General features: G+C 36.5%; 2 protein-coding genes across 5 annotated transcripts in view; both read right to left on the bottom strand.

Moving 5' to 3' along the window:
* LOC142357460 (adenylate kinase 7-like) overlaps nt 1-10,009 on the bottom strand; it is a 72,597-nt gene extending 62,588 nt beyond the window's left edge. For 2 of the 4 annotated variants that reach the window (XM_075409098.1, XM_075409082.1), the window contains exons 1-7: nt 9,780-10,007; nt 4,121-4,294; nt 3,619-3,727; nt 3,234-3,328; nt 2,208-2,318; nt 380-463; nt 183-271 (exon numbers count right to left, since the gene is read on the bottom strand). In XM_075409098.1, the coding sequence (XP_075265213.1) occupies nt 183-271; nt 380-463; nt 2,208-2,318; nt 3,234-3,328; nt 3,619-3,727; nt 4,121-4,294; nt 9,780-9,884 (767 nt within the window). In that variant the 5' untranslated portion in view covers nt 9,885-10,007. Of the gene's footprint in view, nt 1-182; nt 272-379; nt 464-2,207; nt 2,319-2,689; nt 2,708-3,233; nt 3,329-3,618; nt 3,728-4,120; nt 4,295-9,779 lie in introns of all 4 variants that reach the window. The other 2 variants (XM_075409076.1, XM_075409089.1) reach the window with 2 other exon arrangements.
* An 8,851-nt stretch (nt 10,010-18,860) lies between these two features.
* The window catches only part of LOC142357510 (uncharacterized), a 37,705-nt gene continuing 33,237 nt past the window's right edge, over nt 18,861-23,328 (bottom strand). Inside the window, exons 11-12 of the mRNA XM_075409129.1 lie at nt 22,479-22,661; nt 18,861-19,587 (exon numbers count right to left, since the gene is read on the bottom strand). Coding sequence (XP_075265244.1) covers nt 19,447-19,587; nt 22,479-22,661 — 324 coding nt within the window. The 3' untranslated portion in view covers nt 18,861-19,446. The remainder of the gene's footprint in view (nt 19,588-22,478; nt 22,662-23,328) is intronic.

The raw sequence follows: 23,328 nt of genomic DNA on the forward strand, positions 1-23,328 counted from the left end.
GTTGAAATAATCTTTTTTTAACACAAGCAATAATCGCGCAATTTGTTTGTAAACTAGTGCACACTATTACTGCATTTCGAACCTCGTTATCAATTGTTTCTGCCTACTGGCATCGTTTCATCGTATTACTTCTAATCGAAATGTCAAATAGCAAGCAGTAGTCTAATGTACACATTACTTACGCAGCCAAGTCCTTCACGTGTATTGTGGGCAGAATGTTCTCTCCAGTTCCATAACATTGCAAAGCATCTACTTGTCCATGCCACGCGGACTAAAACCGAACAAAATCCATGTCAGAATTCGAAAACAAGTTGCATAACAGAATATGTAGCGACCAAAGGGCAAGTAAGATGAGAGAAAAAGACAAGAATTAACTCACCTTGAAGAGGAAATGGAACACGCTCTCTTCCATGCCATACGTCATCCCAGCTGCCACGACATATGAAATCAGCTGTTGCTTGTTCTAAAACAAGCGAAATGAGAAGACCATTTAATCTGCTTGAGCGCATATTGAATTCAGTCTCCTATTGAATGTAAACCATTTGGTTAAAAAAAAAACTGGCCACAAATTGCATCAAAACAACGAAAAATTTGAACTCAAATATAAATAAGAAAACGTCACTTGAACAACAGTTGTACCAAACTATGTATTTTAAGCTTTCGCCCCTCAAAAACAATTCTCAAGAGCTGAAAAAAACGTTTAAGAATTGAAAATCAAATTTATTGATAATACGTTAATTCAATAACATTCTTTTCTCGTAACAACATTATGAATTGAGTTAATGAGAAAGTGCTCAGTAACAAAACAAAATCGCTCGCGCGAGTCTGTGCGTAGCACAGCATGTTCCAACATACCTCTGATGTTGCGAAAACAACCTTTAATTCTATTAGGGTAACCGTTGGGATTATCCGAAAGCAACTTATATGCATTAGAGAACATTACTTGTACGGTTTGAACCAAAAAAATAGGACATCTTTTTTCGGCAGACGCAAACGAAAACTCTTTAACATATTCTAGAAAGATAAGCAGTACAATTTGAAAGACACAGACAGACAATCTTACAAGCACACATCTCACACACAACACAAACATTACACACACAAACACACACGCACAAATACAAACCCCTACTCCCAATTTTTAAGTTCTTCTTTTGGCAGCCTATCTTTATCCAAGGTTCCCCACAGTTCATTTACTCTTCTTTGTTTTTACTAAATATGTGTGGACTGTTTGAGGCAATTGTATCAGTAATTATAATTTGATTCTTTTCAAAAAAACTTCAATATTTGTACTAGGTTTTTCACACTGGCAATTTATAAACTTTGTAAATATTAAAGTCTTCTCAAATTGCGTTATACATGTTAGTTCGAACAATCTCCTCTGACAATATAGGGAATACAAATAAAAAAAGATAATTCAAATTCACTTTTCAGAAATGAATATAGTTGATTTTATGTTTATTCCATGCAACCGGTTTTTGTAGATTTCCCCGGTTTTGAAAATACTGAAAGGGTCAGTTCTAATGAAATAAGAAGAATTGCTGGCATTTCTAGAATTACTCTTTCTAGAATTTAGAAAAGAATACTTTTTTCTGCTTTTAGTTTTATTTTAGAGCTTTAAATTGATAAAAGTCTTCTTTTTCCGAAACATTATTCACGTTCTCTGCAGCAAAACATTGGTTCTAATGATATCTTTTATTCAACCGACAACAAAGACCCGGATAAAAAAGTTTGTCGTCAAAATTTTTAGAAAAATATAATTGCCAATTTTTTTCGAATTTTGTGGCTAAAATGTTTAAATCGTTAACTTTTAGGTGTGAAGCTGTAACGAATTACTCGTGACAATCAAAACTCTATATAACCTAAGTAATTTAACTACACAAATTTCTTCGTTTAATTTTATCTTAAATTTCAACGCGATATGTCACCCCCAGCCTTCCGAATGATGCTCTTTTCTTCCATTGAATTTTTCCTTCAAAATTTTAAGTGTTCCCTCTTTAAAAAGTTCACATAATCATTTATAGAAATCAAAACTAGATCCCGAGGGCTACAAAAATGGTGTTTTTCCTTTTTCTCTACGATGCGTCAACAAAAAAAATTGACTGAAGTAAAAGCCAGCCTCGCATATATGTTCCTCCATTTTGAAAAAATGGAACAATTAAGATCAAAACACGCAGCAATTAAGAAATATCTCAGCAAATGTATACCGTTTTTCCGCATTTTATCACAGTCTTTTCACAACTAATGTGGTTCTTGAAGTTGGGGTGTGGTTTCCTGCGTCTGTAGTCGTCCTCAGTGAAGGGGATCTCTGGGTCCTCCTAAACAATAAAACGCCATTTTTTAACTTATGTGATTGACAAGAAAATATATTTATTCAATTATTTAAGGCTTTCAGCAACGCCGCTAAACCCAAGTCTTCTCAAATTAGATCATTCTGCAAAGTATTCGTTTTTCCCATCTTTTTGGGGAGTCAAAAGAACACAAACGTTCAAAAACAATCTGCTTCTAATATCCCATTAAATGTTCCGATCTTTTTTATCATAGTAAATCACCAAATAAATGAAAGTTGCTGCTCTTTTTGTGCGACAAAAGGTATTCGATGATCTTTCTATCTCTGCACATATACTGATACTATTACCTAATATGCGTTCTATCTACACTGAACAAATAGATCAACAAAAACAAATACCTCTGATCGACGCATTGCCTGAAATACACTTGTTTAAATTAATGAACTTAAAGTCGAGTAAAAATTTGGGATCCTAAGAGCTAAGCTGCATCTGGAGAAACAAACCAATATTTTCGGGCCGAGTTTGATTGAGGTAGTTTAAATTTCAACATACTTAATTTCCATATGAATGCAAAGTATGCCGTTGCCCCCCTCAAGCGCTTAGTGGGTGCATATTATAAGCAACCCCAAGCGCACGTACCATATTTTTTACAATAATTTACAATACAATGGCACGTGCTCTGTAACTGTGGGATGCATAACCTGCTGGCTGCACAGACCGAAAAGATCAAAAATCAGTCAGTTGAGCTCAATGTTATATGAAAAAAAAACATTATAGGATTGGACAAGTGTAAGTAGTTCAAAATTATAAATTATTATATTACTTTATTGTCACTGTAATTTTTCCTTAATATACATAACTGAACGCACTAATCAAAGCAAAACTAGAAAAACTGGTTTGAAAGGAACGCACGGATAAGCGCGTTGGGAGCTAATGACTTACAGGGTCGAGTGGCTTTGACTTTGCCCAGGTGAGAACAGACGAAACCAGGATAAACAACTTCTGTCCGATCCAGTGCTCCAGTTCTGCCTCCATTGCTGTATCATAGAGAAAAACAAAATAAACCATACTTTTTGGTCCACAGCAAAAAAAAATGTTTCAGCTATAATTGTCAACGTATTAGATGTACTTGAATAGAAAATTCGAAAAGAGTTGAAATGTCACCCTTTGAAATTACTGAACGTTTTTAAGTAAATTATTGTCAACGAAAAAAAAAAACATTTTTTTTTGCAAACATTACCATTTAGAATTTATTCATTTATAATCTTCTTGTTATTGCCATAACATTGGATTTACATGAAATTCAGGACATAGAGAGGGCACTCACATTCGATAGCCCATGCTGCCTCGTCTACTGCATTTGGGTCCTCTGTGATGTCATAGATGACCATGTCACACTCTACCAAGTGCTCTAGTAGCTGCGTCCTGTCAGAACTCTGAAAAGCGTCACAGAATTTATTTCATGATGATTTCATGAGATTACACTTCATATAATAGATAGAGAAGTAGCTCTTAAAATATCTGCCATTATTACCAGGACCAGGGAAAGTTATCCAATTGGTAAGCGAGACAATATACCAAACATTCGAAACAAGTAATTGAAGAACCGCAAACTGTCACAGATAAAATTTTCTCTGATATTTTTGAAAACTTTTTGATAAAAATTTCTTCTATTAAAACAGGACAAGGCAAAGCACTAGAGTTGTTTATCAACCAGAATCTTAGCCTCGCAGCGTAAGTTAGGAGTCCAAAAATATGCGTAATATAACCGATTGTTAATACTTTCACGCTAGGTCAAACTGAAAACGCATTCATCGCCCCTAACTTACATCCAGAACGTATTTGACCCATTCTGGCTTGGGTGCCTGAGGGTCTGACATGGTGCCGATGATTTGGTAGGTGCCCTCCTTGACTACCACTGGGGCATCGCTATCCACACTCTCTGCATCCTCTTCGTCACCTCCCTCCTCTTGAGATGCACCCACCACACAGTTGGACAGAAACTTAAAACAAACTCTGCAATTTTGAAGAACTGTAGCAGTAGAAATAGTACACCTCCTACCAATCAGAGACTTAGAAGACACTATTCTCTTATATATAGCGCATGCTTAACTAACTCTAGTCAGTCTGTTAGTTTGGATACACCATGTGTATACTCTTGACTCCGGTGCTGTATTGTAATACCACCGTATTAATAGAAGTTTATCTTCACTGTTTTACAGAGTTCGTTAGTCTTAGAGTTATAGGTAAGCCTACTTCGCGCGCAGAAATAAGTAGCCCTAGCACTTTATACCTTAAGTCTGCACAAGTAGCCCATCCTGGGTCTGCCTTAGAACTCTTCGTTATCTCCGTGAACAAAAACTTTGCCTTCATTAGCACAGGCGAACAACCTAATGAGTGTTTGTCACGGAGTAGACTTTGTTACCTATTAGGACAAGAAATTAGCTATTAAAAAATATGCCAGTATGATTGGGCTCCCAAATTTGCTGCGTTGGTACCAATTTTCCTACATTTTCAGGCAAAATGATTTCCATGAAATGACAATTTTGCGCCATCGGAGAAAGGCTCGATAAAGTAAACCGCCATAGGAGTCGTTAAGTCAATAAACATATGTCCTGATGAAATAGTATGAAGTCAAACGTTTTAATTTGTTTGAATTTTACTAAACGAATGTCACCCCACCTGTTCAATTATAACAAAATGCATTGCGAGTTCAAAGATTTCATGATTGAATTAAAGAAATATTGGAGGGCCCCCACTTACAGTTGCCAATTGAAAATTGGCGATTTTTTATCCAGATTTTTTCCTTTAGTAAGCAAAACCTTAGTGTAAACATCGCAAAAAACTTAAGATTGTTTACAAATCATCCCATTTGATTATAATCTAGTATCCCCTAGCATTACAACTCTTCATTTTATATGCCCCAGACATTTTGAGAGATTCTAATGACTTAGAGACAAAAAAGAAGTGATATCGATGAGAAAGAGAGTCGTTCTAAAAGGCAACATATGTTAGGCTGAGCGACGAGTCAGAAGACCAATTATATGATAAAACCATTAAGTAAAGGGCGTCGAAACATTACGAAGTGATATATATTAATATGATTAATTAGCTGCAAATTAATAATCAACCCCATATTTAGTTCCAGTAGTAGTTTAAATTTAGTGGCAAATGTCGGACTTTTCGAGTGAATATACTCGATTTTGCTATTTTTCATGATCATATTTTTGGATCAGGGCTGTAAGCATGCGCGGAAATTGACAACAGTTAGCGAATTAAGCTCATATTTGCTTAAGTTTGAATATATCGTCACAATTTTTCACAATGCCTTCTTTCAGGCGAGAGTGGAAAACAGAGACAGAATTCTTTCCACGCTATAAGAAACCCATTTTCCGCTTCACCTTTGTCCCCGGTTGCGGTATCTAATAAAAACATTAGTATCAATTAGACTGAACATAGCTGGCAGATTGCCAGAAAATAGCCGCAATAGATTCGTAGATCGGCAGTCTTAAAAAAACAGTACAAAAGACAGACCAAAAAAATTCGTCTTTTCATTGAAGGCTGATCTGTTATATTTTGATTAAAAATCTGTATAATTTATTGCTGCCTCTATTAGCTAATCTCAAATAACCTTCATTTAGAGTGACACACATCCATTTGACCTTATCTCTTTGAATTAAAGTAAATAAAAGTCAATTTCAAAGTGAGGAAGTCATTTTTGAGAGTGAGGTAAGTCAAGTGTGACCAAAAATTTAATCACGCGTATGAACAAAAAACTTGCTCCACTAAGAGCGAAAAATGACGTCACACATGCAATTCAGTTGAAATTGCATGAACGAATGAACAAAAAGTGGCTGTGACGTCATATGGTCGTAACAAAAATCATGACGACGAAATAAAAAAAACCAAGAGAAGGCCAATAATAGCCCCAGCTATCGCTGTGCGGCTATTAAAAAGAAAGCTTAATTGTTGATCGCTTTCGCAAATGTCCCTCATAATGCTATTTGCGGATTCTGCAATTAACCATATCACGGTTCATAAGAACAGTTGTAATCACTAATAAAATTCTGGCAGTAAAAATTTAGGGTAATCAAATGCTCAAAATCGTGGCGATGAATTACGTTCATCCGTGAATACTAGTGATTTATTGCATTTTCCGTCACTCATTTCCCCGATTTTAGCAATTAATTTTCATCGAATAATAGTTAGGCCAAAAAAGTGACTAAACGTTGTCAACTGCTTCAACGAAACGCCAATGTTATAAAAAACAGCGTTTTGAACATTTGCCACGTAATGCATGAAATGCAACAACATTGCTTATTGTTCTTTTTGAATGGCAAAACAAAGATCTCTGGCAATGTGCAAATAGCTGTTAAATATTTTTTAAAGCTTTCTATTCTGAAATAAGGTTAAAACAAAATTTGAATAAAGAAGAGACATCTAAATTGACTAGACCTTTTCGATTAAGACTAGAAAACTAATTAATTAAAAAACTAACCCAGAAGTCAAATTTGAGAGCTACACCTAGCTAAGTAAAAATTGAAGTCAATTTTCAGCGAACATTAAAAATGACTATAAGAAGCCGTTGATATAACGAGACTGCTAAGATAAGATTGATGATAGCTTTCTGTATACAAATAAAACGTGGATACAGAAAAGAACTAGCTCAAAATAGTACGTTGTCGGGTCAAAAATGTTGCATTGACAGACCTCAGGATGAAAACGAAGTTTACTTGGAAAATCACCTTAAAATACCAAAAACACTTACCTGAAAATTACCTTAAAATCATTCCCATCATGGATAAGCAATTCTCTTGAAATGATAGGGCTCAACAGATTTACCATTATATTCTTTGAGTAAGGGAGAGGTAAACTTTAAATCTGAATTCATTTTTATAATTTAAAAATGTCAATTGTCTCGAAAATATGCTGTCTATTTCCAAATCACTGATCCTTAACAAGAAAGCAGATGTGACTTGTCCTTGGAGAGACTAGAAAAGAATTTGACAAAAACAAGAAGGAGGGACAAACTTTAAAAATCCATTGAATTTTCTGAAACCAAAAAATTTCAGAAGTCAAAAAAATATTTGCTTTACACTAACAAATTCTGGATAGGTTTGGATAAAACAACTTACAAAAACAATGGCACCCATCCATGATAGCACTACGTCATGTGACAAGACTAAAAAAGATTGAGAAACAGAAATACTCAAAAATTTACAAGCAACTTACAAAAACACTAAGTATTGAAGCCATTAAAATCTTAAAATCGTATGTATCAACTGAATATTATTTATAATTAAATCACATATATTTTATAATATTTTATAATAGTTTATAATATTTCAATTCAGCTGGTATAAAAATAAATAATTCAATGCACCCTTTTCTTAAAGTGTACAGGTTAAAAGACAATTATAAAATACAATTTGACAACTCACAATTTTTATGAAAACTCCTGTGTCCAAGTCATCAAACACCGGTAATAACATAAAAACCACAAATAAGTTAAAGCATAAATCCCTAGTAACTGGATGAAACTTCCCATTGATGGCGCTAATACTCAGGTAGACAAAAAGAACAAAAAGAGCATACTTCAAATATTCGGAATTTTTTGAAAAGCAGCAAAACAAATAAATAAAAACCAATAGCAGTCATTTGACAGCATAGAACAATATACTTATGAACAAAGCAAATGAAACCGTCAAAAACTAGAAAACTTTGTATGACCAAAACAAGAACTACATGTACCGAAAAACCAGAAGTTCAATTAGAGCACAAGAAAACCATCAAAACCATTAAAAATCAAACTTCAAAAAAACGAACCAATGAACAAATAGCCTCAAATCAAAAAAATTTAATGAGAACTCGTAGAATCAACGTCATTAAGATAACAGTTAAAACATACATCCACTAACCAGATTATTATCAGTGTCGACAAAAACTGTATGGCACCTGTATTTACAGGGACCGACCATTACCTCCATAGAAATAAGTCTAAAAATGGAGTAAAGTTCAAAATCTCTATATTTTTCGAAACAGTATTTTCGGATCTATTCTGCTTCGCCATAGTGTTTTTTATGACCCCCAGTTACAAATTATATGTTGTTACGTAGCACGCTACTATGTAAGCAAATAGCACGTGCGCCGGGGGTCATAAAAAATTTATGCTCACTAAGCTGTGGGGGGGGGGGGGGGGGACAGAATAGATCCGTATTTTCATAGTCATAACAGCCATTAGGCATCACCTCAAAACATTAGTTAATTGAACTTATTATCTCGAGGAAACCAATTTCGCGTTCATTTAATGAGATTCAACCACAGTACTACAGAAAAGGCAAAAAAGCAGGCAAATCTGAAAAACTCAGTTATTTTGTTTGTCGATGCTATAAAACCAGAAGCTATTCCCTGAAAATAAAATAGGTGTTCATTGGGTCACATCTGAACGTAAGTTAAATTTTTCAATAATTGAAACTTGATCTAAAAATTTTTTGGAAATAATACTTGTTCTAACTTTTGGAAATATTTTTGAAAATGCAGTTCGAACACTTTTGATTGAAAGCAAACTCTTTTAATCACTGATCGTCTATTAAGAACACGTAATGGTTCCATGTTTCAGCAAAAATAATTTAAAAAACAAATGGACGCAAAATGATACAAAATCTATAAAAATTGAGCAACAATGATGCTAAAAGTGAACAAAATCACGTCAAACATCATATGCTCACAAACACTGTGAACCTCCATAACTCCTCGAAAAACACTAAATTGAAAAATAATCATTAATTGCCAAAGAGGAAAAGCCGTCCGAAATTAACTGATAGAAAACGTAAATCCTTATTTAGCACACTTCCAACGTCTGTCAATAAAGTTGACATTTTTTTGCCATCTCTTGACATAAAGTTGCATGTCACTTAAGGAAATAGCACGTCCTCTTGGGTGTGGGGGAATAAAAATACAAGCTCACTAGTGTGGGGGGGGGGCACAACAGAATAGATCCAATTCTTGTCTTTTCAGCTAAATAATTTGTGAATGAAAAACTTGCTCATTAATCTGCGTTTTTGGTGTCAGAAAATTTCATGGAGGTCAAATGAAAAACAGCAGTATTGGCACAACACTGCAGCAGCCCTAGTTAGAGCGGAATTTGAACAAACGCCAAGTTTTGAATAAATCGAACGAAAGTAACAGTGGCCACATGAAAGTAAAGTTTTTCTTTGTTCTGCATATTTTTCATCTTTTATACCCCCATTAAATTCTCTTTTCATTAAATTCCAGGTCGAGGCACCAGAGTTTGTGGGAGAATATAAATAACCAGAACTCCTCAAGTAATAAAATGCTATTTCAAAACTTCGATTCAATAACTCACATTGTTGATCTCCAGAAAAGTTTCTTTAAATCAATTGTAGTGTATAACCATTTTCACCGTATGCGTTTAAAACGAAGTTTCTGGGCAGACTATTTGCGCCTTACCTTTCAGATCAAACTCACCTTAGAGATGTTTCTTCCGTGAAATGAATCTAAGTTGTTTATGAAGATCCTCTTCGCAACTTTGTTCCCAGTTGCACCTTTGCCAGTCTCGTTTTCGTCAGACATCTTGCTTTAAAGATCAAATACAGTCAAGCAAAAGCAATAAATACAATAAAGCAGGCGAGTATGCGTTAAAATGGCATCACCATTAATACATTGTCTTGCCAGCAGCGCACGTGCAACGTTTAAACGCTTCAGAATTTATATTGCTTATATGCTTCGTGTCCACGATGCGTATATCTGCGTACATTACTTCGATGGCTTTGATTAAAACAAAACTGAGAAAACTGTTTACAGGTCACGTATTTGGAAGACCAATATTTCCTTTTCCTTCAGCATTTTTGTGAACAGTTTGAATCAAATACAATATATGAAAACTGCCCCCAAGTTAACCCCCCCCCCCCCCCCCCACAGAACGAAATTTGTTTTAACACTTCCTATGCATAAACGTTATAAGAGGTGGTTTCACATGTAACACATACATGCAATTACAAAAACAAAACAAACTTTGGATTGTCTTCTTTGATAGAGGCAAAGAAAGGTTAATAAACAATGTAAAATTTGGCCACGCGGAGGCTCGGTACTGCAAGTTTGCCCACCAAAAATTTACTCAATCATTTCAAAATGTCTCTCCGACTAAAAAAAGAGATTTTCCAGCTTGTGCCTTTTAACGTTGTGGTCAATCAGTTAGGCTAGAAAATACAGAGCACCTGATATGAAGCACCATTAAAAAAAGCCTTTTAAAATTTCAAATAGTAGTTCTACTAACCTATAAACATAACTGCCAAAACTGGCAACTTTAAATTCATACAAAACACTAAGGAAAAAAGGAGAAAAACTCAATCAATTATCAGTTCTTTGAGGTACAAAACAAACGATGCCATTACGCACTGAGCACTCGCTTCACATGTTTTTCATATCGTAGATTTACAAGGCGAAAACAAGGTTAGCTCAATCATAATAACTCTCGCGAACGCGAACATAATTGTTGCGTGGAACAGTTGTTGAGAAAAATTATTAAGAGCAGCAAAACTCGGCTGATTATTTCAAGGGGAAGCAGGGTATAAATCAAAACTTGATATGGCAAAACTTGATATAGAAATTTTGTAGCCATTAGGCAATATATTAAGCATATGTTAGCACATGAATCTTAGCGGCCCGAGGGACTTAGTGCCCTGACACGAGGGCGCTTGTGCCCGAGTGCTGGGCACAAGATTTATGTGCTAACTTATTTAGAGAACCAAAGAGTAAGAAGGGGGTTAAACTTTAATTAAAATTGAAATTAAGAGTACAGAGATATCAGACTTTTTACCACCAGAAAGCTACCAGAATGAGGGGGTTGGTGTGGGGGGTGGGATGGGAAATGTCAAAGGTATTAGTGCATTTGGCTAACTTCTAATTGCACGTGCCTCCAAGTTTTAGCGACCAAAAAATTCGTACACTGGGTTCTCTAACAAAGGCCAGCAGATATTTAAGCCCTTAAAAGTTGTTACGTAACAATCCACTGCACGCTACGTACTCTGAAGAACTCAAATGCCCAAAAATTGCTTAGAAAATGCAGTCAAGCTTTTCGAAAACACTGACCATCAGCAGCATTTCATTTAGGTCCAGCACAATTATGGTAAAATTTTCTCGCATTTTACCGTGCAACCAGAAGAAAGCAATGAAAACTTTAACATGTTCTCCAATCTTTGCCCAGTAACTTTTGCTAACACCTCAGGAGCAAAAGAGAAACTGTTATAGTTTGAAAAAAGTGAAAAAATTCCACCGAAAAGCAAACTAGAAACTCCAGGTAGGACCATCTTCAATGTATGCTCTTAATATACGCAACTCCTGGGCAGTTTATTTATTCGTGCCTTACCTTTAAGATCCAACTCACCTTAGAAATGTTTCCTTCGTGAAACAAATTAAAGTTGTCTATGACAATCCTCTTGAAAACTTTGTTCCTAGTTGCACTTTTGCCAGCCTTGTTTTTCTCATATTTTGCATTAAAAAGATAAATAAAACTAAATGAGACATTTAAAGATGGTACTTAAAAAACAACTTGACGCTATAAACTACCCAATTATCTCCAAAAATTGTATTTGGATGAGAATAGGAAACACAAATTTAGAAGCTCGGTGACTAACAATGTATGTCACTGTTAAAGCTCAATTTTAGAACATAAACCGACAAATGTCGGAACAATTGCTCTTGAACGACAGGCGAGGCAATTTAATTCAGGGGCTGTAGCCTAGATCAATTTTTCTTTATGGGTGCAAAACACCTTTCCCCCGCGGGTACTCGAACCACTAACCTCCCGATCCACAGCCACCCGCACTAACCAGTGCGCTACGAATCACCTACCTCTCCTATGCTGCAACCGATTTTATATTAGCAACAAGCTTTACTTCGGAGCAATAGAGATCACTCAAAAATGAACGAAAGCGTGAAAAAGTCACTTGAGAAGTCAAAGAATGTTCTAGAAGAAAAGCGCAAAATTGACACGCAAAAAAATTGCATAAAAAAGATACACACGTTTACAATAATTGCTAGGAACTTCGTTCAAGAGCAATTAAACATACCCGGTTAACGTCGACTGAATCCCTCTCAAACGAACAGCCAGCTGGGGCTTACAGATGGTAGCATTGGTAGTGGGATAAACCGAGTGGGTGGGGGTTAAACGATGGGGGACTAGTTTGAGGGGGCTGGACGAGAGGGGGTCCAAATCGCCTGGAGGAGGAGGATGATGAGAGAGGGAGGGAGTAAGGGAGGGAGGGAATGAGGGAGCGAGGGAACGAGGGAGGGAGGAGGGTGAACGGAGTGTTTGGGGGGAGGGGTCAAATTTTCAACATTTACGCTTCACACCATGAAATTGTCTCCTCGCTCTTCAAAACAGTTTTGTGAATCGCATTCTCAGACTGGTAAGGCGTACGGCTCTAAGAGAACTTAATGGCCCTCCAGGTGTTACTTGTTTATAACGTTTTTAAGAGTTAAATTGAACTTAAGAGGTATTATAAATGGCACCCAATAACAATAGAGTTAATAACTAAGACTTACAAAGACAAAGTTCACCTAGCAGGCATCTAAATTTTTAGCATTATGGGTTTGACCCGTTTCTGTTCTCAATTTTGTGTCTCGATACTGACTTTGCTGATTCTAGATTGTTATGCTGAAAAAAAACTTTCAGTAGAATGAGAAGAGTTAAATTAGCTTATAGAAATCAAAAGGTTTTATGCAAAATTTTGAAAAAGCTGTGAACTAAGGTAAAACGAAACAAAATTTTGTTCGACGAAGTAAATAAACGGACCACTATAATAGCCCAAAAAGATGACGGCTATTAAAAATTAACAAACATTTTCCAAAAACAAATGGTGTCAGAGTGAAAACAAGTCACTGCAACTAGGCACCAAAGAAACACTGGTATCACTTCTAAATATACTCAAAAATTTCAGATCGTGAAATAGAAAAAACAGTGAAAACTCACTCTACGCTCACTCTCTGCCTTTACTATTTTCTCTGAATAAAGGCTGCACATATTACGGAAACGAGAGACAAGGAATTGTTCAATTCTGAATATTTTCAGGATAAAAAATTATGCAGAAATCAGATTCTAAGTGAAAAGCGAACAAACATGAAACCAATAACTATTGGTTGCACAAACTGCCCAATGAACGTTGCCCAACTGAATGATCTTCGCGTTTTATTGGTTTTTAACTTTCTCGTATCTAATACACACAATCATGAAGTTGCAGTTTAACTTGTGACAATAGTCACTTTGAAACTAGCAGCAAGACAACTGCTTGATTACAATCTATATCAGTGTTAAAAGGCGTTTTTAATACTGCAAAAGCTGAACAACAATTAGAATCCAAAGTCATTCCAAATGTAAAACAGTATTTATTGCCCTATTTCAAATGTATGGCAGTGTCTCAAGTAATCAAAGCGGACTACATGATGAGAACCCTTTTCTTTAAAGAACTCAAATTTCAAACATAGCAAATTACCGGAAAATAGCCAACGTTGACTCGCTTGACGCACATTGGGATTGAAACGAAAAAAGAAAAAAACTAGAGATAGAAATTGAGAATTTTTCTAGTGTCAATGATCTTATATGGTGAGCAAATTCTGCATATTCGGTTAGATTCTAAAATTACACTTAATTCAACTTCTACATTAAAGGCTATGAAGCATAATACTAAAGCTAGCTAGCAAAAGCTTCAATGAACTTTGATAACCTAATGCATGATGACCGGGCTTTAGACGTTTATCGTGTTTTTACGACTCGAAGAGGAGCATTGAGATTCTACAGGTTTTTTTTTAGCAGAAAGCAAGTATGTTTATGAATTTTGCCTTCTTTCTGTTCGAGCATTTATCTCCGTTTTTGATTGTTGACTTCTGTTTTCGAACATTGGACTTTAACCGTAGCTTCGTTTGTAATGTATAGTAATTAGGAACTGCTGGTAATGTTCAAGGTGAAGAGGTCATTAAGATTTTTTGTTCCTATATAAGTCACCCCTAATTATCTAAACTACACCGCACAACCCCCCCCCCCCCCCCACTTACCGCCACCTACTCCTTCCCCCTCACTTCACCTCGCTACCCCCACCTACCCCCCCCCCCAACTAACCCAGCAATTCCACCTCCCAAACCTATCTACCCACCCACCCCATCTAGCTCCCCCGCACCTAAAAAAATTGTCGGCATTTTTAAAACACTTTAATGTGGTTTGTTGGGCTACTTTTGTTTTTTCTCTTGTCTATTTTGATGTTCTGATTTCGGTAAGGTTGGGTTAGAGATTAGAATGCACGACGATTCGAGTCGTTTCCGTTATTCTACCGGCTATGTTTTTTTATTTTGCTCTTCTGACTTTGACCGTATTCACTACGTTACGTAATTCAATAGGTAAAAGAATTTAAAATCATTTCGTTCAAACAGTGAGTGAAGTCAGTCAGAACCAAGCGCGAAAATCGTTACTTACGTAAAACGTGATCAAAAGGTAAAGCGAATTTAAAAAAGGAGAGCGCCTAAAAAATAGCCGTTCAGAGGCTGACAGCGGCCATTAATAATCTTATTATATGGCAACAAACAACACGCACGGATGAAACTGAGTAATTCGTCAAACTTTTGAAAAAGGTAGTTCCTCAGCCAGTAACCTACGAATTTCGCCTACTTATAGAGATAGCTGGCAAATTGCCAGAAAATAGCCGTAATAGCTTCATAGATCTGTAGTCTCAAAAAGAAGGTAAAAAAGACAGACCAAAAAAGGAAAATATTCTTTTTATTAAGGGCTGAGATTTTAAATTTTGATTAAGAATCCGTATAACTTATTGCTAATTCTATTAGCTGCTCTTAAATAACCTTCAATCAGAGTGACAGGCAATCATTTGCCCTTATCTTTTTGAATTAAAGCACAGAAAAGTCAATTTCAGAGTGAGGAAGTCATTTTTAAGAATGAGGTAAGTCACGTGTGACCAAAAATTCAATCACGCGAATGAACTAAAAACTAGCTGAACTAAGAACGAAAAAAGACGTCACGCACGCAATTCAGTTCAAATTGCATGACCGAATGAACAAAAAGCAGATTTGAAGTGGTTGTGACGTCATATGGTTGTAACAAAAATCTTGACGAAAAAAAAAAACAGCAGGACATGTCCTGAAATACAATTCGAAGAATTGAATGAGAAATTCAGAAGTACTTTACCTGACCAGCAGATCACGTGAACAGTGCCAGCGAAAACAGAAACAAAATCATCTCCAAAAAACTGAGAAATTAAAACAATAAAAAACTGAACAAAAATATTCCCAGTGCTAAAACTCTAGAAGCTTTTACCCCTAAGGCAAAATTTGATCTCTTTAATTATACCTATACAAAAAATATGATCAAAACCAATTTTTGTTTCTGAAATCGGTCCAGTATTATATCAGCAATAACAAAGAAATTCATTGGCCCTTGAAGATCGATTAACTCGAAAATGACCTAAAAATTTTAAAAAAATCAATTGCAAATTTTAATGAAATTTTACGGAAAATCGTGATATCAAAATCTTCAGAATCGTTTCTGTGTATTTAGAGGTTATTAGACGCCATCCCGTAACCCAATTCCAGACTTCAAAAATTCATGGGCTCAAAGACCGATAGGCAAAAAAATTTCAAATTTCAAAAAAGAAATTCTTTCAAATAAAATGTAGAAAACCATTCACTTGCCCCCTAGCAACTATTTAATAGCATAATATCAAACCCTGGATGAGGTTAGCTGGCTACTGAGGTGAGAAAAACTGACTAAAAGACAAATGTTTTGGAAAAACTTATAAAAATTGCAAATTTTATCAAGAAATTTCTAACATTCGAAAGGTTAAGTTGTTGAAAAAAAAACCATTGAAACTAACCAGCATGCAGTAACTTTCATGAGACTGTGGAATAGGTTTTTTTGGTACTTGAGAATGAACAAATACGAAAAACTGCCAAAAACGTTAAAAAATCTTGAAAAAAATTGCTAATTTTATCAAAAATGTGCTAAAATTTGAGACATGTTGAAAACCAATCAGTTGTTACTAGAAACTATGCAGTGCCCTATTATCAAACCTCAAAGGGGATTCCTTGGCCCCTGAAGCTTGAAAAATGCAAAAAATGACAAAGATTTTCAAAAAACTTGAAAAGATTTACAAAAATTAGTATCATTTTGCGTGTTTGTGTTTGTAGTACCAAAACATATAGCTCATAAAATAGTCACAAAACGAAAATTTGTTTCGAAAAAGGCTTTCGTCAACTTTTAAAAACTTTAACCTAAGACAAAACAAACAAAAAACTTTTGGGATTGAAACAAGGAGAAAAACAAGAGACACTTTGACTGAATTGTTTTCTGTTTCTTTTCAGTGTCAAAAAGTAATCAAATTTCTCCTGCAGTTTCAGCTAGATTCTAAAACTACACTTAATTCGGCTTCTAAACTGAAAGCTAATAAGCTTACAACCAATATCAGCCAGCAAACACTCAAAAAACTTTGATAACTTAAGTGGCAATGACTTAATGACCGGGCTTTATAGGTTTATCTCGTCTCTTTTGACTGTGCTAATCAATTTTGACGGTATTCACTATATTGCGTAATTCAATGCATGAAAGAATTTCAAATCCATTCAGTCAAAACAATGAGTGAAGTAAGTTAGAAATCAAACGTGAAAATCTTGACTGATGTAAAGCGAAAACCGTGATCAACAGGTGAACCGAATTGAAAAAAGAGAGCGCCTAAATAATTGTCGTCTGAGAGGCAGACCGAGGCTATTAAAAGTTAGTATCATTTTGCGTGTTTGTGTTTGTAGTACCAAAACATATAGCTCATAAAATAGTCACAAAAAGAAAAATTGTTTCGAAAAAGGCCTTCGTCAACTTTTAAAAACTTTAACCTAAGACAAAACAAACAAAAAACTTTTGGGATTGAAACAGAAAGAGAAAAACAAGAGACACTTTGACTAAATTGTTTTCTGTTTCTTTTCAGTGTCAAAAAGTAATCAAATTTCTCCTGCAGTTTCAGCTCGATTCTAAAACTACACTTAATTCGGCTTCTAAACTGAAAGCTAATAAGCTTACAACCAATATCAGCCAGCAAACACTCAAAAAACTTTGATAACTTAAGTCGCAATGACTTAATGACCGGGCTTTATAGGTTTATCTCGTCTCTTTTGACTGTGCTAATCAATTTTGACGGTATTCACTATATTGCGTAATTCAATGCATGGAAGAATTTCAAATCCATTCAGTCAAAACAATGAGTGAAGTAAGTTAGAAATCAAACGTGAAAATCTTGACTGATGTAAAGCGAAAACCGTGATCAACAGGTGAACCGAATTGAAAAAAGAGAGCGCCTAAATAATTGTCGTCTGAGAGGCAGACCGCGGCTATTAAAATTTAGTATCATTTTGCGTTTTTGTGTTTGTAGTACCAAAACATATAGCTCATAAAATAGTCATAAAAAGTAAATTTGTCTCGAAAAATGCCTTCGTCAACTTTTAAAAACTTCAACCTAAAACAAATCAAACAAAAAACTCAAAAAGTAAAAAAAAAACATGAAAAATTGCAGCATTTTGAGCCCAAAAACACCTAAAAACGACCTTTTAACCTTCAATTAAGGCCATCCCAGCAGCTGCACCACTCGAAGCACTTGAAGGACTACTAAAACCCACTTTGGGCCTCTAATGAAACTTAATGCCCGCTGGGCTTTACCTGTTTATCCCGTTTTGAAAGATCAAAGTCATTGAAAAATGTGTGAACACATCTTAAAAAAAACACAGCGCCCCAATACAATTCAAATTCTTTGAATTGTAAAAAACCAAGAGAAGGCCCGCTTCGCGGCTATTTAATATAACCGACTAATGTGCGAATTTTTCTCAAACGACAGACAAGCGGTTGGCTTTGTCAACCCCTACCTGCGGCGTAAGGAGGCAGGCTTTAGCTTAATCGAGAGGGTAGGAGTGCGGTGGAGGCAAGTGGGGTTGCAGGTAGAGGCAAGAGAGGGCAGTGCGGTGTGGGGTTGCGGGTAGAATGAGATGGCGTGGAATGAAGTGGCGGAGGGGCACAAAAATGGGGGGAATGGGGGTGGCTGCAGAAAATGAGGGTGTGGGGGAGTGATTCAAACTCTAAGAACCGCCCCTCACACTATGAATACATGTCTCTTAACCAGTTTCCGTGAATCGCATTCTTTGAAACTAGTAAACCGCAAGACTCCAACAGAATTGCTCAGCAAATTATTGCCCTTCGTGCTTTACTTGTTTATCCCGTTTTGGAGCACGAAAAGAAAAACTGGTCAGATGAAAAAAAAACTATCAGATTTTAAGTCGGTAGTAAGACCAGCAGGACTAATATAATTGCTACAAACTTCATTTGAAAGTAATTAGCTAAGCATTAATAAAAATAAACCAGCTTTTAATAATCTGGAGAGGTACATGGAATTAATTGCCGGAAGCTAATCGCTTTACCAATTTATCTCCTTTGTCAACTTCATCGCTCGACCAGTAGAGCAAACCTTTTCCTCGCATTTTGAAATTTAGAGTAGTATTGAAAACCTGAAATTTAAATAAAACTGAATTCAACCGTTGAACGGGATTATAAACAGCTCATTTATAATTATCAATAATAGAATTCAATTCTGTCAGCAATAGGTAATTCTAATTTCATTATGGGCATTTGGATTCGGATTGAAATTAAACGCAAAGAACATTCAAGGCAAAAAGGACGGATATGCCATTATAAAACAATTCTAACTCTACAGCAGATAAATTATGAATAACAGATAAAATATTTCAATTGAATGTGTAACAATAATACCTCATTAAAAGGCAGAAATATCTATACGAAAATATCATTATCACACAAGAGGTACAAACTGAGGACATGTTTCTTCGGTTAGTCGAAGATCTCTGAGATATTCACCAACTCGTTGAAAAAAAGGTTGCCAAAAAATTAATGCCCCCAAAAAATTACACCAAAACTAGAGCGAAAGGCTTATACTCTAATTTGCACCTCAATCACGCGCAAGCGTTATGTTGAGCTTATTCAAAATTTAGCACCTTGAAGACTAGTTCACTCAGCAACAATCTTTTTCTTTTGGCGATGAATATTTTTGAAGTGATGAGTTGACAGACAGACCAGACCCTATTAGTAAATTCCAGTGTGCGCAGACACAGACACAAATTCACCCGAGTCAATGTTGAAAGCTGAAAAGCTCTCGTGTTCTGAACTGTTGTTGTGTACGTTTGGGTTCCTGTGCGATATATAGATTCGTGATATACACTGATCCTGAAAAAAAAATATTTCTACAAAAAAAATTGAAAGCAAGTCCTCTTTTCTTCATGGCAATCAAAAGGTCAAATTTTAAATTTACGGAAATACCCAACAGCGCAATCGCAACTTTGGCTCTCAAACGACAGGTTGATAATTCAAGATGTGCGTGAGGTCTAGGTTCTACCGGTGACTTTTAAAGAAAAATAAATTACGGGTATATAACGGACCACTCAATCAGGAGAGCACCTACCGAATATCAAAAATAAGCTAGCGCAACTTTCTTTAAACAAAATTCAGTGTGAGTCTGAACATTGACATTCACATTTCTGAACAAAAAAGAATGCAAAATGCAGTACGTTTAAATGACAAAAAGTCAACCATTCGGAGCTAGCAAACCAATGAGCGAACAATTCAAGGTCAGTTGAACGTTCCCAAAATGCAACGTTTAAGAAAAAAATATATTAGAGGACTGAGACATGAAGGAAAAGAAATCTATAAAAAGAACCATGTGTTGTGGATAATTCATAAGATTTTATGAGGCCCCGCAAAACAGTCCACCGAGAGAACTCACGAAAAATGAAGCGTTGACGATTCTATTTCACTCTCAGATACTAACACAAGAAGCGCGAATCAATACACCTAAGTTGTCTTCAAACAAAACTCAAATTGTTCGAACAAAATTGCTGTATAAAGACCAAACGAATTCAAACTCATTTAAAAATTAAAAAAAATACAAATGCGTACTTATAATACGTCCTAATATACAAAGGAAGCTCGAAAAAAATGAAAAATGACAATTTCTAGTAGACCAAATGTATCGAATCGCGCGAGGTTAGTCTTAATCGTTTCCAATGATCTGACAAAAGAGAATCAAAAAGCTCTTGCCGTTTAAGCCACTTATTGCAGCTACCTTGATTAAAAAAACGTTCCTCATTTTCAGCGTTGGTCTACAGTTCTGCCCGGCCGTCCCATTTCGCTTCCCTCCCGCACCCTCAACGCCTTCTTTTCCTTTCTCCGTGTACTCAACGAACCCTCTTTGCTATTTGGCGGTTTCCTCCGCAAACCTAGGGTTCGGGATAACCCAATGAAAATAAGTCAATGACACACGTGACCTTGTTATAGCACAAAAAGGAGAAACTCGAAAAACAACGCGAGGCACAGCTGCACATCACCAAACAGCGGTATTAAATTTTAAAAAAACTAAAATCAATTGCAAGATGTATTCAGCAGATTTTAGAGGAACATCGCGAGCGCGTAGCCGCTTCCGCACTTGACGAGATTGATTTAATGGACAAAACATCAGTAAGCAGTCAACACTGGTGCGCTTAAAGTTGGTCAAGCCCAAGAAAAATATTCAAGATTGTGCGAATTCATCTCCGTCCGGGAATGGTGTGGTTGTTGCCAAGGAACCAAGATTGCATCTTTCTGGATCCATTGCCCAGTCGAATTAGGCCACTGGCCATAATGATCTTTTAGTTCAAAGTACATACGCCAACACCCAGGCTCCCAATACAGTCAAAATGAGGCCAATATCAACCTATTACAAGGATAGAAACAGCAGATAACAGGAGAAATGTACATAATAAACCACCTCTTGAAACCAACAACCTCTAAGCTCAGGCACAGCTTCGGTTCACCCCGCCATCATGGGCAATGGACTTTGGTATGCAAACATAAAAGCTCCAGAAAAAGCGCTCTAGCTGTCACAAGTTAACATAAACCTAGGTTGCTCGCGATTCAAAAAGGAACTCGCTCGGGAGGTGAAGCATGCCGGGACACTTAATTTAGTCCGGCTCCTCATCTTCCGCACTTTAATGCGCTCGCAAATGTTCGACGCGTTCCCAAAGCATCAAATCCACCGCCATCTCATCTCGTCCCTGTTCCTAACCTCATAACCTAGCAATCACCGCATATTCAGAACACGACTAATGTGAATAACTTAAGAAAAGCGATTGACTCGCAGTCCTTGATGGAGACGTACCTTAAAACTCTTCTCAATGGTAAAGCATAAACTATAGCAAAAACTTGTCAATGGTTGGGATACTGTGGCCTAGTGTACAAAGACTCATTTCACACAATGGGACAGAAGTTTAGCCAGCCAGTCGATAGTGCACATTTGGACAAACTCGGCAGCTTCCCACCTTGGACGATGCATAATAATCATATGCTAAACCACTCCGCTTATAATTCCAGTCTCTTCGTTGTCTTCAATTTACTTTTCGATGCCTCCGATTTAAAGAGCTCCTCACTTGTTTAAACGGCTGTGCAAAAAGCTTCTGCCCCATATGACGGTCTTTGTCACTTCACGGCCAAGAAAAGTTGGGTTAAGCCCACAATCCTCGACTTCAATAATAAGTTGAAGGAGGCCAAGGGTAATGACTTGCTGGCGCAATTTTTAACAAATTAGAAACTGAGGCCATTGCGCTTGAGGATTGTGAATTGAAAATTTACGGCCATTGAAAATTTACGGCTGCTTGAGGAAAACAAATCTTTGTGGATTTTTTCCTCAGGCTTTTGCGCCAATATATAGAATCATGACCGACTAATTGATCTCAAACGACCGGCGAGCGGTTGGCTTCTTCGATTAAGAGGGGCTAGCTTCAGTTCAATTGAAGAGGCATGAGTTTAGCGCGGGGGGGTGCACCAGCGTCGGGGTGCACAAGGCCTTACGGCTTTAACGATTTGCAGGGGTGGCGATTGGGGGTGAAGTGAGGGCGCTGATGTGGGAGAGGGGGTGAGGTGTGGGGGGTAAAACTCTCAGGACCGCTCTTCGCACCATGAGCATACGTCTCCAAAACCCTTTCTGTGAAGCGCATATTTGCAGACTAGTGAGGTGAAAGGCTCTAAGAGAACTTAATGCCCTCTGGCACAAGAGACAAAACCAAGAAAAATTATCGTTAACTTACCCGTATATATGTGATAGCCTCGGGTGTGATTTTGGAGCATCCAGAAATGTACAACTCGGTTAATGTTGGGCAGCAGCGAGCGAGTGTTTTAATTGATGTGTTTGTGATGTTGTTGATGCCAGCCACACTGATCTTAGTCAAGTCACAATTAGTAGCCAGATAGCTGACGCCAAAGTCAGTTACCTAAACAAAGAAGAAACATAACCGACTTATATCAGACAAGTTGCTCTCAAACAAGAGCACAATTTAAATCACGCAAAAACCAAGAAGTCACTTTATTTGAGAGCTATTAATGAATATTCACACACGGTTTTTAACACTCGGTTTTTTGATAACTTCTCGGTTGCGATAACAACCGTGTGGTAATATTGATTAATCAACACCTGTTAAGATAATAGCAGTTAAATAAACTTCCAGTGTAAATTTTAATCAACACCTGTTGCGATAATAGCAGTTAAGTAAACTGCCAGTGTAATAAATTTTAATGCCCTATCGACAATGGAACACTTCAGCATTAGACTACGAGTTTATCAAACTCCTTTATCGCCACTGTTACTAGAGTGGCGATAAACTCGTAGTTTAATGATCGAAACAGTTTGATAAACTTGCAGTCTAACATTTGAATAGTTGCTGCAATGTGGTCTAATTTTGACTGTGGTCAATTTTGAAATGATCGCAACAGGTGTTGATTAAAAAATTACCACACGGTTGTTATCGCCCTCGAAGTTATCATAACACCTCGGTTTCGCCTCGGAGTTTGATAACTTCTCGGTGGCGATAAAAACCGTGTGGTAACATTCATTAAATCAATTCGCATTGCCATAACAACAGTTGCATAACTTAGCGATTA

Source organism: Convolutriloba macropyga, chromosome 2 (assembly GCF_964194025.1).
Source record: "Convolutriloba macropyga chromosome 2, txConMacr16.3, whole genome shotgun sequence".
In the NCBI taxonomy this organism is placed as follows: domain Eukaryota; kingdom Metazoa; phylum Xenacoelomorpha; order Acoela; family Convolutidae; genus Convolutriloba; species Convolutriloba macropyga.